Below are 13,109 nucleotides of genomic sequence, written 5' to 3' on the forward strand. Positions count from 1 at the left end.
ATATCAACTGGTGCCAGAAAGTTAAACAGATTTGTAAATTACTTCTATTTTAAAATCTTAACCCTTCCTGTACGTATCAGCTGCTGTATGATCCACAGTAAGTTCTTTTCTTTTTGAATTTCCTTTCTGTCTGACCACAGTGCTCTCTGCTGACACCTTTGTCTCTCTCAGGAACTGTCCAGAGCAGGATAAGTTTGCTATGGGGATTTTCTCCTGCTCTGGACAGTTCCTGACATGGACAGAGGTGTCAGCAGAGAGCACTGTGGTCAGACAGAAAATAACTTCCTCTGTACTATACAGCAGCTGATAAGTACTGGAAGGATTACGATTTTTAAATTGAAGTAATTTACAAATCTGTTAAACTTTCTGCCGGGGCCCCATACACGGGAGATCACGGGGGATCCCAGCAGTCAGACCCCCCGTGATCTGACACTTTTCCCCTATCCTTAGGATCAGGAATAAGTCTTTATATACTGTAATACTCCTTTCAATACTCAGTAAGACATTGAGAGTTCCGTCTGATGCTTAGTTTCTTTTTTTCTTTCGACAGGTATCTGAATCCAGGGAGTGACCCCCTTGAAGTAGACGCCAAGTTCTGGGAGCTGCGGGATAGCATCGTACAGTGTGAATTATTGATGCTCCGCCTCCTTAGCTTCCGCGTCTCTTTCATCCATCCACACAAGGTGAGTGATTCTGGACGACCTCCTCATCTCTCCTCCCTCAAAGAACATCAACACTAAGGCTGCATTCACACCACGTTTTTGCAATAAAGTTCTCGTATACGTTTTCAATGTGAAAACCGCACGGAACCGTATTGAAAACCGTATGCCAAAAGATGCATCAGGTTGTGTCCGTTTTGCCTCCCGTACAGTTTTGTCAGTTTTTCTCCCATACCCAAAACTGTAGCCTACCACGGTTTTTGGTCCGTGTGAAAAACCGTATTGAAACGTATAAGTTTTTTTTTTTTTTTTTAACATTGAAGACAGGATAGGGGAAAAGTGTTAGATCGCGTGGGGGGTCCAACCGCTGGGATCCCCATGACCTCCCGTATGTGGCCCCAGCAGTCTGCAGAAAGGGGGGCGTGTTAGACCACCGCACGAAGCGGCGGCTGAGACGCCCCCTCTACCACGGTTTTTGGTCGGATGAAAAACCGCATTGAAACGTATACATTTTTTTTAACATGGGAGTCAATGAGAAGTGTACAGAACCGTATGTGCGCACAGTTCCATCCGTTTTTTGACTTTGCACAGTTTTTTTCTTGGAATTTCAATCAAACAAGTGAAACTTTATTCATAATGGAATGAAATGTTAAAAACGTATACGTTTTTTTCTTAAAAAACGGATGCAACCGGACATCATTTTCCTAACTGTATACCGATTAAAATTTGTACACGCATTTTGATACAGTTTAGTCCGATTTTGAGGAATCCGTTTTTTTTATCAAAAACCTGATACAGGATCCGTATAGCAAAAACGTGGTGTGAACTCAGCCTAAAATAGATAAAACCCCTGGGTGCGCATAAATGCTTCTCTTTGCTTAGACAGTATTTACAGCACGATTTTTGCATCTGTTCATACGATTGTCTCCTTGAAAATCGTATAGAATTGTGTATCTAGACCAGTGTTTTCCATAGCGATGATCAGTGTATTCGGCGCTTGACTGCTCCTGCCTGGATCTCAGACATGGAGCAGTCAATCCCCGATCGGACGCAGAGGAATCAGGTAACGGACCTTCCTTGAGCGTCCTAGCTGATCGGAATTTTACTGCGGTGGTCCCAATCAGCCTGACCGAGCTGCCGGGAGTCTATGTTTTTATCTTTAGACGCAGCTTTAGACTTTAGATCAACTTTGATCGGCACGTCTAAAGGGTAAATGATGCCCGCGATTGGTGACGTCTGGTATTAGCCCCAGGTCCCGGCTTTGATTAGTTTTACCAACTTCCCTTTCCTTGTCCACATTCTGCTCTGATTGATTTCGCTTTGTTTTAACCTTGTTGATTTTATGTATTCTAACATACGATTGAACTGTTGGTCATATCCCCGGTGAGGTGGGTGGTATTTGTAGTGCATTTACTCCGTCCCGCATACAGGTATTTAAACCCTCACCTGGGATCAGACTGACGTCACTTACTGGAAGAGCGCATGCTGATGGTATAGTCCTTTTACTGTGTGTGATGTAATATATATATACTCTGTGTGTGTGTATGTTCCACTTGGCACACATGTTACTTATATGTCAACAACAAACATAGGATAGGTAATTTAACCCTTACTCACCCCCATTTGCCAGGGGCGGGGTTTATGTTTAATGTCCCATACAAGTCAATGGGAAATATGTTACTGCATAACTTCCAAACGGCTGGAGATATTTCGATAATACTTGGTCACATGTTACTTATATATCCACTCTCATTAAAGCTAATTTTAGCTATTGCACTCCTTATGGTAAATGAAAAATATTTCTAATATACTTTGTTCAAAAAAAATTAAGTTTTCTATGTTTTATTTGTGCTTAAAAAGCTCAAGAGCACATTTCCCCCCAACCCATACACAGACTTTGGACCAAAGTCCGAACACAGGAAGTGCAGCCTGGAGTGCTGAGGGGGGAGGGGGGGGGTGTCCAGCCAACAGCATATGTCAGTTATGTGTGAGAGGAGCTATGATTGGATGAGGCTGGACACCCCCCCCCCCCCCTCAGCACTCTAGGCAGCACTTCCTGTGTTTGGACTTTGGTCCAAAGTCTGTGTATGGGTTGGGGGGAAAATGTGCTCTTGAGCTTTTTTAAGCACAAATAAAACATTTCTTTTTTTTTAAACAAAGTATATTAGAAATATACGAGGACGGGATATGAAGTCAAAAGCTTCCTCCTTTGTTGATTTTCCTCCCCAACAAGGATTAGGAAGGAAAAACCGGGCAACGCCGGGTACTCGGCTAGTCTTCAATAAAGCTGCCTTTTCATGAAGTGCTGGACCCTCGTCTGCTTTCAAGTATAGGGGATGTGTCTGATCATGTGGGGTCCGACCACTGGGACCCCCCAAGATCTTCTGTACACCACCTTCCTGGACAGATGCAAGTGACAACCCGCTCAGCCAGTCGCAGGCCGCAGCGGTGTCCCGCCTCATTCTGTGATTGGCATAGCGAGCCTTCACTTGCATTCGTCCATAAAGTTGGGGGCTGAGTGCGCAGAGGACACGTAAGTAGCTAGGGCCCCGTACAAGAGATCACAGGGGATCTCCCGGTTGGACCCCCCCCCATGATCAGACCCTTATCCCCTATCCATGGTTAGGGGATAAGTGTATGATAAGTTCAGTTCTCTGGACTACCCCTTTAAGAAGATCCACATGTCCTCACAATGTTCTAGTAGTGAGCGACACTTTTTCTCTCCACCATTATGGGTTTTTATTAATTTAAAGGGGCGGTGCAGTGAAACATAAGTTATCCCCCATCCAAAGAATAGGGGATAAGTTATAGATCACGGGGCGTCTGACCGCTGGGACCCCCCGCGATCTCCTGATCGCCCCGGCAGTCTCTCGGAAGTGGCCGTTACGACCCCTGGAGGAAACCGCGGCCGACACGTCCCCTCTTTGTATCTCTATGGGATACATTGAGGGGGCATGTCGGCCGTCGCTCCGTGCAGGGATCGGCACGCCCCCTTCCAGCAGACTGTGGGTCCCAGCGGTCGCACCCCTGTTATCTTTAACTTATCCCCTATCCTTTAAATGGCGCACACAGGCTTTGTAATAACTACCTTTAAAGGAGTACTCCGGTGAAAAACTTTTTTTTTTTTTTTAAATCAACTGGTGCCAGAGCGTTAACCAGATTTTTAAATTACTTCTATTTAAATATCTTAATCCTTCCAGTACTTATCAGCTGCTGTATGCTCCACAGGAAGTTGTGTAGTTCTTTTCTGTCTGACCACAGTGCTCTCTGCTGACACCTCTGTCAGGAACTATCCAGAGCAGGAGCAATCCCTATAGCAAACCTCTCCTGCTCTGGACAGTTCCTCACACAGACAGAGGTGTCAGCAGAGAGCACTGTGGTCAGACAGAAAAGATAGTAAAAAAAAAAAAAACTTCCTGTGGGGCATACAGCAGCTAATAAGTACTGGAAGGATTAAGATTTTTGTTTTTCACCGGAGTACCCCTTTAACATATATAAAGCCACCAAGCCTGTTGTAGAGTATATACCTAATTGTGGAAGTTTACCATCTTCTGTGTGTTTTGTTTTTTCCTTGTAGTATTTGCTGCATTACCTTGTATCTTTAAAGAACTGGATGAACCGGCACAGCTGGGAGCGCACACCTATCGCCACCGCCTCTTGGGCACTCCTCAGGGACAGCTACCACGGGGACATCTGCCTCCGCTATGAGGCACAGCACATAGCTGTAGCGATGTTATACTTTGCCCTGCAGTGCTATGGGGTGGACGTTCCGGGCAGTGAAAGTGCAGAAACTCAGTGGTGGAAGGTGAGAACATGGTGCCAGGAAGGATGGGCACCATAAGACGTACACAGAAGCGGGTACGGGACATGAGGGGCACCAGGGTAACAGCTATCATTACAGCTCCCTAGCAAGCAATGTTTCCCAACCAGGGTGCCTCCAGCTGTTTCAAAACTACAACTCCCAGCATGCCCGGACAGCCGAAGGCTGTCCGGGCATGCTGGGAGGTGTAGTTTTGCAACAGCTGGAAGCACCCCAGTTGGGAAACACAGTTTCACATGGCTGGTCACTTGGCTTTCCCAGAATCCTGAATGGCTGAATTGTCCACTTTTCATATTCAGATTTGGCTATAGGGGTTGTCTATACCAGTGGTTCCCAACCTTTTTCAGCTCGGGGAAGCCCTCGAAAAAAAAAAAAAAAAAATTTCCACGGGGTACCCCTACCGAATTCGGCGAGCAAAAAAAGAAGGGGGGACAGGGGGTAAACCGCCGCAATGCACAACATCAATTTATCTGTTGGCTATGTAGATTACAGCGCTGCTGTATACAGCAACTCGCAAGGGACGTCTTCTAAAATCAACCAACCTACTTGGGGAATAAATGCCTCATGCTTTTGACAAAGCCATTGAATAACGGCGAAACGTTGAGGAGAGGAGTAATGTTTTAATTTCACACTGTGCTACAGCTTATTATAGTTAGAGCACTCCAGGTAGCCAAACTGCAATAAGGCACCAGAGGCAATTTCTTACAGTTATATCTTAGTGGTCTGAATGCAGACACTGGTAGTATCTACATATAAAAAATATAGCTGAGCACAGTGATTGAGAATTTTAAAGCACCACTGCCATCTAGTGGCTAAAATGCAAAAACACATATATAGTTATTTTAATTGAGTAAATAAAAGTAAATTTTTAGTTTTATAGGGGTTCTTTAGTTAGGGGTTTCCCTGAGGGGATTTATTCACCAAGTAGGTTGGTTGTATATACATAAGGTGGCCCAGAGACCCCAAGGGGAGTTTTTTTGTGTTGTCTTCTAAAATCAGCGTTATTCCCTTCTCTTCTCCAGGAATGATTTATTCCGTTGTGACTAGAGATGAGCGAACTTACAGTTAATTCGATTCGTCACGAACTTCTCGGCTCGGCGGTTGCTGACTTTTCCTGCATAAATTAGTTCAGCTTTCCGGTGCTCCGGTGGGCTGGAAAAGGTGGATACAGTCCTAGGAAAGAGTAAAGTCATCAACTGCCGAGCCGAGAAGTTCGTGACGAATCGAATTTACTGTAAGTTCGCTCATCTCTAGTTGTGACCATTGAATTTGCATATATCCCACTTCCAGCACCCACCATGATCGGCTGATTGAAGGCGCCATGGCGCTTATGCAAGTGCTCTCTGCCCCCTACGTGTTTTTCAGAGCCAGTCCTGTTCACTTGAATGGGACTGAGGGGCAGTACAAGGTGCAGCCTCACCGAAAATAGCACTGTGGATGGTGAACAATGAAGGGACCTCAGCACTCACCTGATCACTATGGCCCCTTCTATCCGTTTATTAGTGATGGGGGTCGGGGCTAAGAAGCCAGGCCCTTACTAATCTAATAAGCCATTGATGTTAAATGGGTACTCCAGTCGAATTTTTTTTTTTTTCGATACTAACTGGCTCCAGAAAGTTAAACAGATTTGTAACTTACTTCTATTTAAAAATTTTAATCCTTCCAGTACTTATCAGCTGCTGTATACTACAGAGGAAGTTGAGTTGTTCTTTTCTGTCTGACCACAGTGCTCTCTGCTGAAACCTCTGTCCGTGTCACGAACTGTCCAGAGTAGGAGCAAATCCCCATAGCAAACCTTTCTTGCTCTGGACAGTTCCTGACACGGACAGAGGTGTCAGTAGAGAGCACTGTGGTCAGACTGGAAAGAACTACACAACTTCCTCTGGATCATACTGCAGCTAATAAGTACTGGAAGAATTAAGATTTTTTTAATAGAAGTAATTTACAAATCTGTTTAACTTTCTGGCACCAGCTGATTGCTTTCCACCAGAGTACCCCTTTAAATAACTTTTGCAGCCTCCGAGGGGGCAGAGCATTGCACATGGCGCCTCTATGATATTTTCATGCCCCATCCCCTACATTAGGCAGACCACTGCATCAGGTTTACCTGGAGCAGTGTTACCCAACCAGGGTGCCTCCAGCTGTTGCAAAACTACAACTCCCAGCATGCCCAGACAGCCAAAGGCTGTCTGGGCATGCTGGGAGTTGTAGTTTTGCAACAGCTGGAGGCACCCTGGTTGGGAAACGCTGGCCTAGAGTGTTAAATTTATGTTCAGTGCTAATAAAATTTTTTTTTTTTTTTTTGGTTTCCTAGGTGTTTAGCGAAGACATTACTAAGGAGACCATAGACAGCATAATATCTGAACTCATCCACATATATACTATGGATACAGAGATACTTTGACCTCGTTAGTTGTTTTTTAAGCTATTGAACTAATGGGAATGTGTGAAGAGCTCCTTCCGTACCACAGGCGGCAATGCATGACCAGTATGAGAAACAAACCGGCGCCCCCGATCAGCAGAGACCTCTGAAGATGTAGATGTGCGACCATGTCAGATTCACATGACATGACCAGACTAGACGGGTTTTGTGCATGGGGGCTTATTAAGCACCGTCGTGCAGTATATTCGTCCATGACTAAAGAAGCCTGTGTGGTGCACATACTGTATAGAGGAGACCTTTATTGTGGGGTGTGAGACAAGTTAAAGAAGGTCTCTCCTGTTACCATTACATTGCCGTAAATGGCCATGTGACAATGTTGCTAAATCTGCTCTTTTTTTTTTTTTTTTATTTATTTTTTTTTATTCTTTTTGAAAATTGAAAAAAAAAAAAACATTTTCAAATATTTAGCGGCTTCCTTTTTCTACGCAGTGCAGTTTTAGGTATAAATTGCACCATTTATATTTATTCTGTAGTTCCATATGGTCGCAAGGATATCCAATTTATATAGGTTTGATTTTATTTTGCTACAAAAAAATAGAACTACATGCACCAAAATTTTATGTTGAAAAATTTCCTCTTCTGACCCCTATAATTTTATTTTTCCATATAAGGGGCGATATGAGTGATCTGAAATTTTTTTACCATTCTTGTTTTGATTGGACTTTTTGATCACTTTTTATTCATTTTTTGTTTTTTTATGGTATAAAAAGTGACCAAAAATAAGCTATTTTGGACTTTGGAATTTTTTTAAGTGTACGCCATTGACCGTGTGATTTAATTAACAATATATTTTTATAGTTCCGACATTTATGCACGCGGTGATACCACGTATGTTTATTTTTATTTACACAATTATTATTTTATTTTTAAATGGGAGGGGAAAAGGGGGTGATTCAAACTTTTATTAGGGGAGGGGTTAAATCACATTTATTAACACTTTACTTAGGATAAACACTTTACTTAGGGGGCTATAACATCGCACACACTGATTTCCTACACTGATCACTGACGTGCAATAACATGGCATTGATCAGTGTTATCGCCGGTCGACTGCTCCTGCCTGGATCTCAGGAACGGAGCAGTCATTCGGCAGTCGGACAGCGAGGAGGCAGGTAGGGATCCTCCTTGCCTCCTGCAAGCTGTTCCGGATGCCGCGATTTCACCGCAATGGTCCCCAACAGCACCACTGAGCTACCCAGCAATGTTTAATTTCCTTTTAGACGTGGCTATCAAGTTTGATTGCAGGCATCTAAAGGGTTAATGCCGGATATCAGCCCGATTAATGATGTCTGGCATTAGCCGTGGGTCCTGGTTGCCTATAGCAACCGGGAACCACCGAGTATGATGCGCGCTCACCTGCTGAGCGCGCGTCATACCTCGAGAGCCGCAGATGGATGTTAATGAACGTTCATTTGTGGCAAGGGGTTAAAGAAAATGAAGTGTATGACAAGACCAAATTCTTGAAATGTTTAAATGGGCATTTTACAAGTGGCAGATTTATTTTGTCTTCATTTTAAATAAATTGGCACCTGATCAGATCTAAAAAAAAAAAAAAAAAGTTTATATTGTTGTTACTGATGAAGATTAAAGACCTTTTGTAATATGGTTGTTTAAAAAATTTAGAAAATTTAATAAAAAATTTCCCCTGAAAATCCCACCACTAGGGGTCTCTATACCTAGTGGGATACTAACCCGTCATGCAGCAGTATTAGGCTTGTCCATGAGTCATGGACAAGAGATGGCTCATGGACAAGGCTGCATGAGCAGACACACCAATCACCTCCCACCACCACAAGGGACACGCCCCCTTCTCCTGAGAGGATTTCTAACACTGAGCTAATGAAAAGATGGATTTTTATGATAAATATAGGTGATAGATGTACATGGTCAGGATTAGGGGGGAGATTTATCAAAATGTGAGAGAGAAAAACTGGATTTTTCCCATAAGAAGGAGATTCATCAAAACCTGTGCAGACGAAACGTCGACCAGTTGCCCATAGCAACCAATCAGATCGCTTCTTTAGTTTTTGAAAAGGCCTCTGAAAAATAAAAGAAACAATCTGGTTGCCATGGGCGACTGGTCAGCTTTTCCTCAGCACAGATCTTTATGAATCTCCCCTATGTGTGACCCTACCTTTTTTTAACCCCTTAATGACCAAGCCCATTTTCACCTTAAGGATCAGGCCAATTTTATTTTAGCGTTTTTCGTTTTTTCCTCCTCGCCTTCTAAAATCCATAACTCTTTTATATTTCCATCTACAGACCCATATAAGGGCTTGTTTTTTGCGTGACCAATTGTACTTTGTAATGAAACCCCTCATTTTACCATAAAATGTATGGCGAACCCCAAAAAAAAAATTTTTAGGGAGGAAATTTAAATGAAAACCAAAATTTTGCACATTTTGGAGGGTTTTGTTTTCACACTGTACACTTTACGGTAAAAATGACATGTGCTTTATTCTGTGGGTCAATAAGATAAAATGATACCCATGGCTAGATACTTTTATATTTTTGTACCACTTAAAAAAAATCTTAAACTTTTTGTACAAAATCAGTAATCTAAAATTGCCCTATTTTGACCACCTATAACTTTTTCATTTTTCCGTATATAGGGCGGTATGAGGGCTAATTTTTTGCGCCGTCATCTTTTTTTTTAGATATCACATTTGCATATATAAAACTTTTTTTTTTTATAAAATGTGACAAAAAAGCAGCATTTTTTGACTTTTTGAATTTTTTACGTTTACGCCATTCACCTTACGGGATCATTAACATAATATTTTGATAGTTCAGACATTTACGCATGCGGCGATACCAAATATGTTTATTTAAAAAAAAATTTACGCTTTTTGGGGGTAAAATAGGAAAAACGGACAATTTTCATTTTTATAGGGGGAGGGGATTTTTCACTTTTTTTTTTACGTTTTATTTTTACATTTTTCAAAAAAAAAAATTTTACACTTTTTATGTCCCCATAGGGGACTATCTATAGCAATCCTTTGATTGCTAATACTGTGCAGTGCTATGCATAGGACACAGCACTGCTCAGTATTATCGGTGATCTTCTGCTCTGGTCTGCTTGATCGCAGACCAGAGCAGAAGACCCCGGGAGACGGCCGGAGCTAGGTAAGGGGACCTCCGGTTGTCATGCTGGATGATCGGATCCCCGCGACAGCGCTGCGGGCGATTCGATCATCCAATCAAAGTGCCGCAATGCCGTGATCTGTATTGATCACGGCATCGGAGGGGTTAATGGCGGACATTGGCGCGATCGCGGATGTCGGCCATTACGGGCGGGTCCCCGGCTGCTACTAGCAGCCGGAACCTGCCGTGTATGACGCGAGCACCCTTCCGATGCTCGCGGTCATACACAGGACGTAAATGTACGTCCTGGTGCGGGAAGTCCCGCCAAACCAGGACGTACATTTACGTCCGTGGTCGTTAAGGGGTTAAAGAAACGTTCCTGGATCTGATGCTATAGACAGATCCAGGAACATCTGGGCTGTGTGTTTTGGCATCTCCAAAAAATACAAAATATGTCATGCGCAAACCCGGCCTAACAAGGGTTGTCCCATTAGGACGTCTTCTGTAGATACTAGGGTTTCCAACTGGCCAGTATTTTACCGACATAGCTGGTATTTTGGCCATCATGACGGTATTTTTATATTGAAAGTATCGGCTATTAGGGCTGGGCGGTATGACCAAATGTGTGTATCACGGTATTTTTTTAAACTTTTGGTGGTTCCACGGTATATAACGGTATTTCCTAGCCCCCCCCCCCCCCCCCCCCCCCCAATATTAATTATCAGCCCACATCCCCATCGGGGTAAATACTCACGTATCACCCACAAGCGCTGCCCTCCTTGTCCTGTTTGTTGTGGCCGCCGGCGCTGACACTCTCTATTCTGTGTGTTATCCCTATGTCCGGGCTGCAAAAGGTAAACAAAATTAAACTTTAATGCACCTACGTCGGCCTTACGCTGGGGACGGGAACGTCGGAGAGCTGTCAGCCTATCACCGGCCGCAGCGATCTTCCGCCTCGGCCGGTGATAGGCTGAGCCCACTGTCCTGTAAGAAGCCGGCTCCTTACATGACAGTGGGCTCAGCCTATAACCGTTGAGGCGGAACATCGCTGCGGCCGGTGATAGGCTGACAGCTGTCCAACGTTCCCGTCCCCAGGAGGCCGGTACTGGACCAATGGGAGGTGAGTTAAAGTTTATTTTATTTTTTGCAGCCCGGGCATAGGGATACAGCGTACAGTATAGAGCAGTGGTCTCCAACCTGTGGACCTCCAGATGTTGCAAAACTACAACTCCCAGCATGCCCTGCAACAAACAGGACGAGGAGGGCAGCACATGCGGGTGACATGTGAGTAGTACCCTGATGGGGACAGCGCTGGGCTGGACTAATAATTAATTGGGGGGGGGGGGGGAGGAGTAGAACAGCGCTCGCAGGTCACATAGGATTAGTTCCCCGATGTGGGGAGAGCGCAGGGCTGATTCATTAATTCCCGAGGGGGAGGGGCCAAACCGGTATTGTGGTATGGGTTAAAATTCATATCGTGCAGCACAACAATTTCGGTATTCGGTATGAACCGATATACCGCCCAGCCCTACCGGCTATGCAATGGCTGGTATTTATCCCATTGCCGCTGCTAGGGCCAGTCCAAGATGCATTTAACTAGTTAAATGCGATGCTCTGCTTATTGGCAGAGCAAACAGCTATTGGCACATCAGCCTGTCAATCACTCTTGTTGCCGCCCGCAATATGCAGGCAGCCACAAGAGGCAGGGGCTGCTATTACTACCTAAAGGGTAGTTATGCTTTGTTATGTTAGAAGTTGTGGGTGTATTTATGTGTAAATCGTACCTACACGATGAAGGAGCGGTTGCAGCTCAGAAACGTTTATATTCGTAATCATTTTCAATAAATTCCTATTTCAGATTCCCTTGGATCAACGCAGCGCCCGTTATTTCCATTTGAGGCATTGGATAAAAGGACATTTGGACAGGGTTGGTCTAATTGGACCAGTTATTACCCATAATGTTTTGACACCATTTTGTAAGGTAAATCTAGTAATAGAGGAGGCGTGTCTAGTATATGGGAGGAGGCGTGACAGCTGTGTACTAGACACCACACCCCCTCCCATAGACATGAATGGAGGGGGCGTAGTGTGATGTAACGCAGCAGTGCCAGCCCGAAGATCACGGGGGTGAGGTGGCTGGGACACCCCAAACCCCCCCCCCCATGCGATCTTCGGGCTGACGCTTTGGATAGGGGATAACATGCCTAGGTGCGGAGTACCCCTTTAAATACCCCTGGCAGAAGATGATTGGGAGAAGAGGTGCAGCCATCTTGGATTTCCACAGATCCAATTCTTAATTTCTTCTAGAGGACAAAATGAGGACATTTTAGATTTCATTGCTGATTATTTACTCCCCAATGAAGTTTTTGGGGAAGATCCTCTACATATCCGTATTAATCCGCACAGGACTGACATGCTGGGGATTTACAGGTCCGCATTGCAGGTCAATTTCTGTTTGGAAAATGTCCCCAGCGTGTGGCTGAGGTTTGTTAAATCTCATTCACTTGCTGCTGCTGTATTCCTCTGCGGATTTTGACAGTACAAATTTGCTGGTAAAGTATGTAGCATTTTCTTTTGTGTGTGTGATTTAAAGGGAACAAATCATCAGATTTTACCCTCTATAAGGCTTGGCAAAGCGTTATACAGTGCTCCCTCAAGTTACAATATTAAACGGTTCCAGGACGACCATTGTATGTTGAAACCATTGTATGTTGAGACCATAACTCTATGGAAACCTGGTAATTGGTTCTAAAGGCCCAAAATGTCATCCAAAAATAGGAAAAAGTGAGAATTAAAGAAAAATAAGTAGATAACTAATATAGATAAAGCAAGTTCTTTGTAAGAAAGAGCTGCTGGGAGCTATAAATCACGGTCTATGTCAGTGTTTCCCAACTAGGATGCCTCCAGCTGTTGCAAAACTACAACTCCCAGCATGCCCGGACAGCCTTTGGCTGTCCGGGCATGCTGGGAGTTGTAGTTTTGCAACAGCTGGAGGCACCCTAGTTGGGAACCATGGTCTATGTAGAGGACAGGAGTTTCTTCAGTACACACAATGTTCATGGAGTCGCCCTCACCTGGTGTCAAAGGAGCAGCTAACCCTGGT

General features: G+C 44.2%; 1 protein-coding gene across 4 annotated transcripts in view; it reads left to right on the forward strand.

Annotated features, from left to right (window-relative positions):
- Window positions 1–10,691, forward strand: part of CCNQ (cyclin Q) — a 15,869-nt gene extending 5,178 nt beyond the window's left edge. For all 4 annotated transcript variants that reach the window (XM_056539736.1, XM_056539737.1, XM_056539738.1 and 1 more), the window contains exons 4-6: window positions 551–683; window positions 4,237–4,464; window positions 6,794–10,691. In XM_056539736.1, coding sequence (XP_056395711.1) covers window positions 551–683; window positions 4,237–4,464; window positions 6,794–6,883 — 451 coding nt within the window. In that variant the 3' untranslated portion in view covers window positions 6,884–10,691. The remainder of the gene's footprint in view (window positions 1–550; window positions 684–4,236; window positions 4,465–6,793) is intronic.
- The last annotated feature ends 2,418 nt before the right edge of the window (window positions 10,692–13,109 follow it).

This window comes from Hyla sarda, chromosome 9 (assembly GCF_029499605.1).
Source record: "Hyla sarda isolate aHylSar1 chromosome 9, aHylSar1.hap1, whole genome shotgun sequence".
Lineage (NCBI taxonomy): Eukaryota > Metazoa > Chordata > Amphibia > Anura > Hylidae > Hyla > Hyla sarda.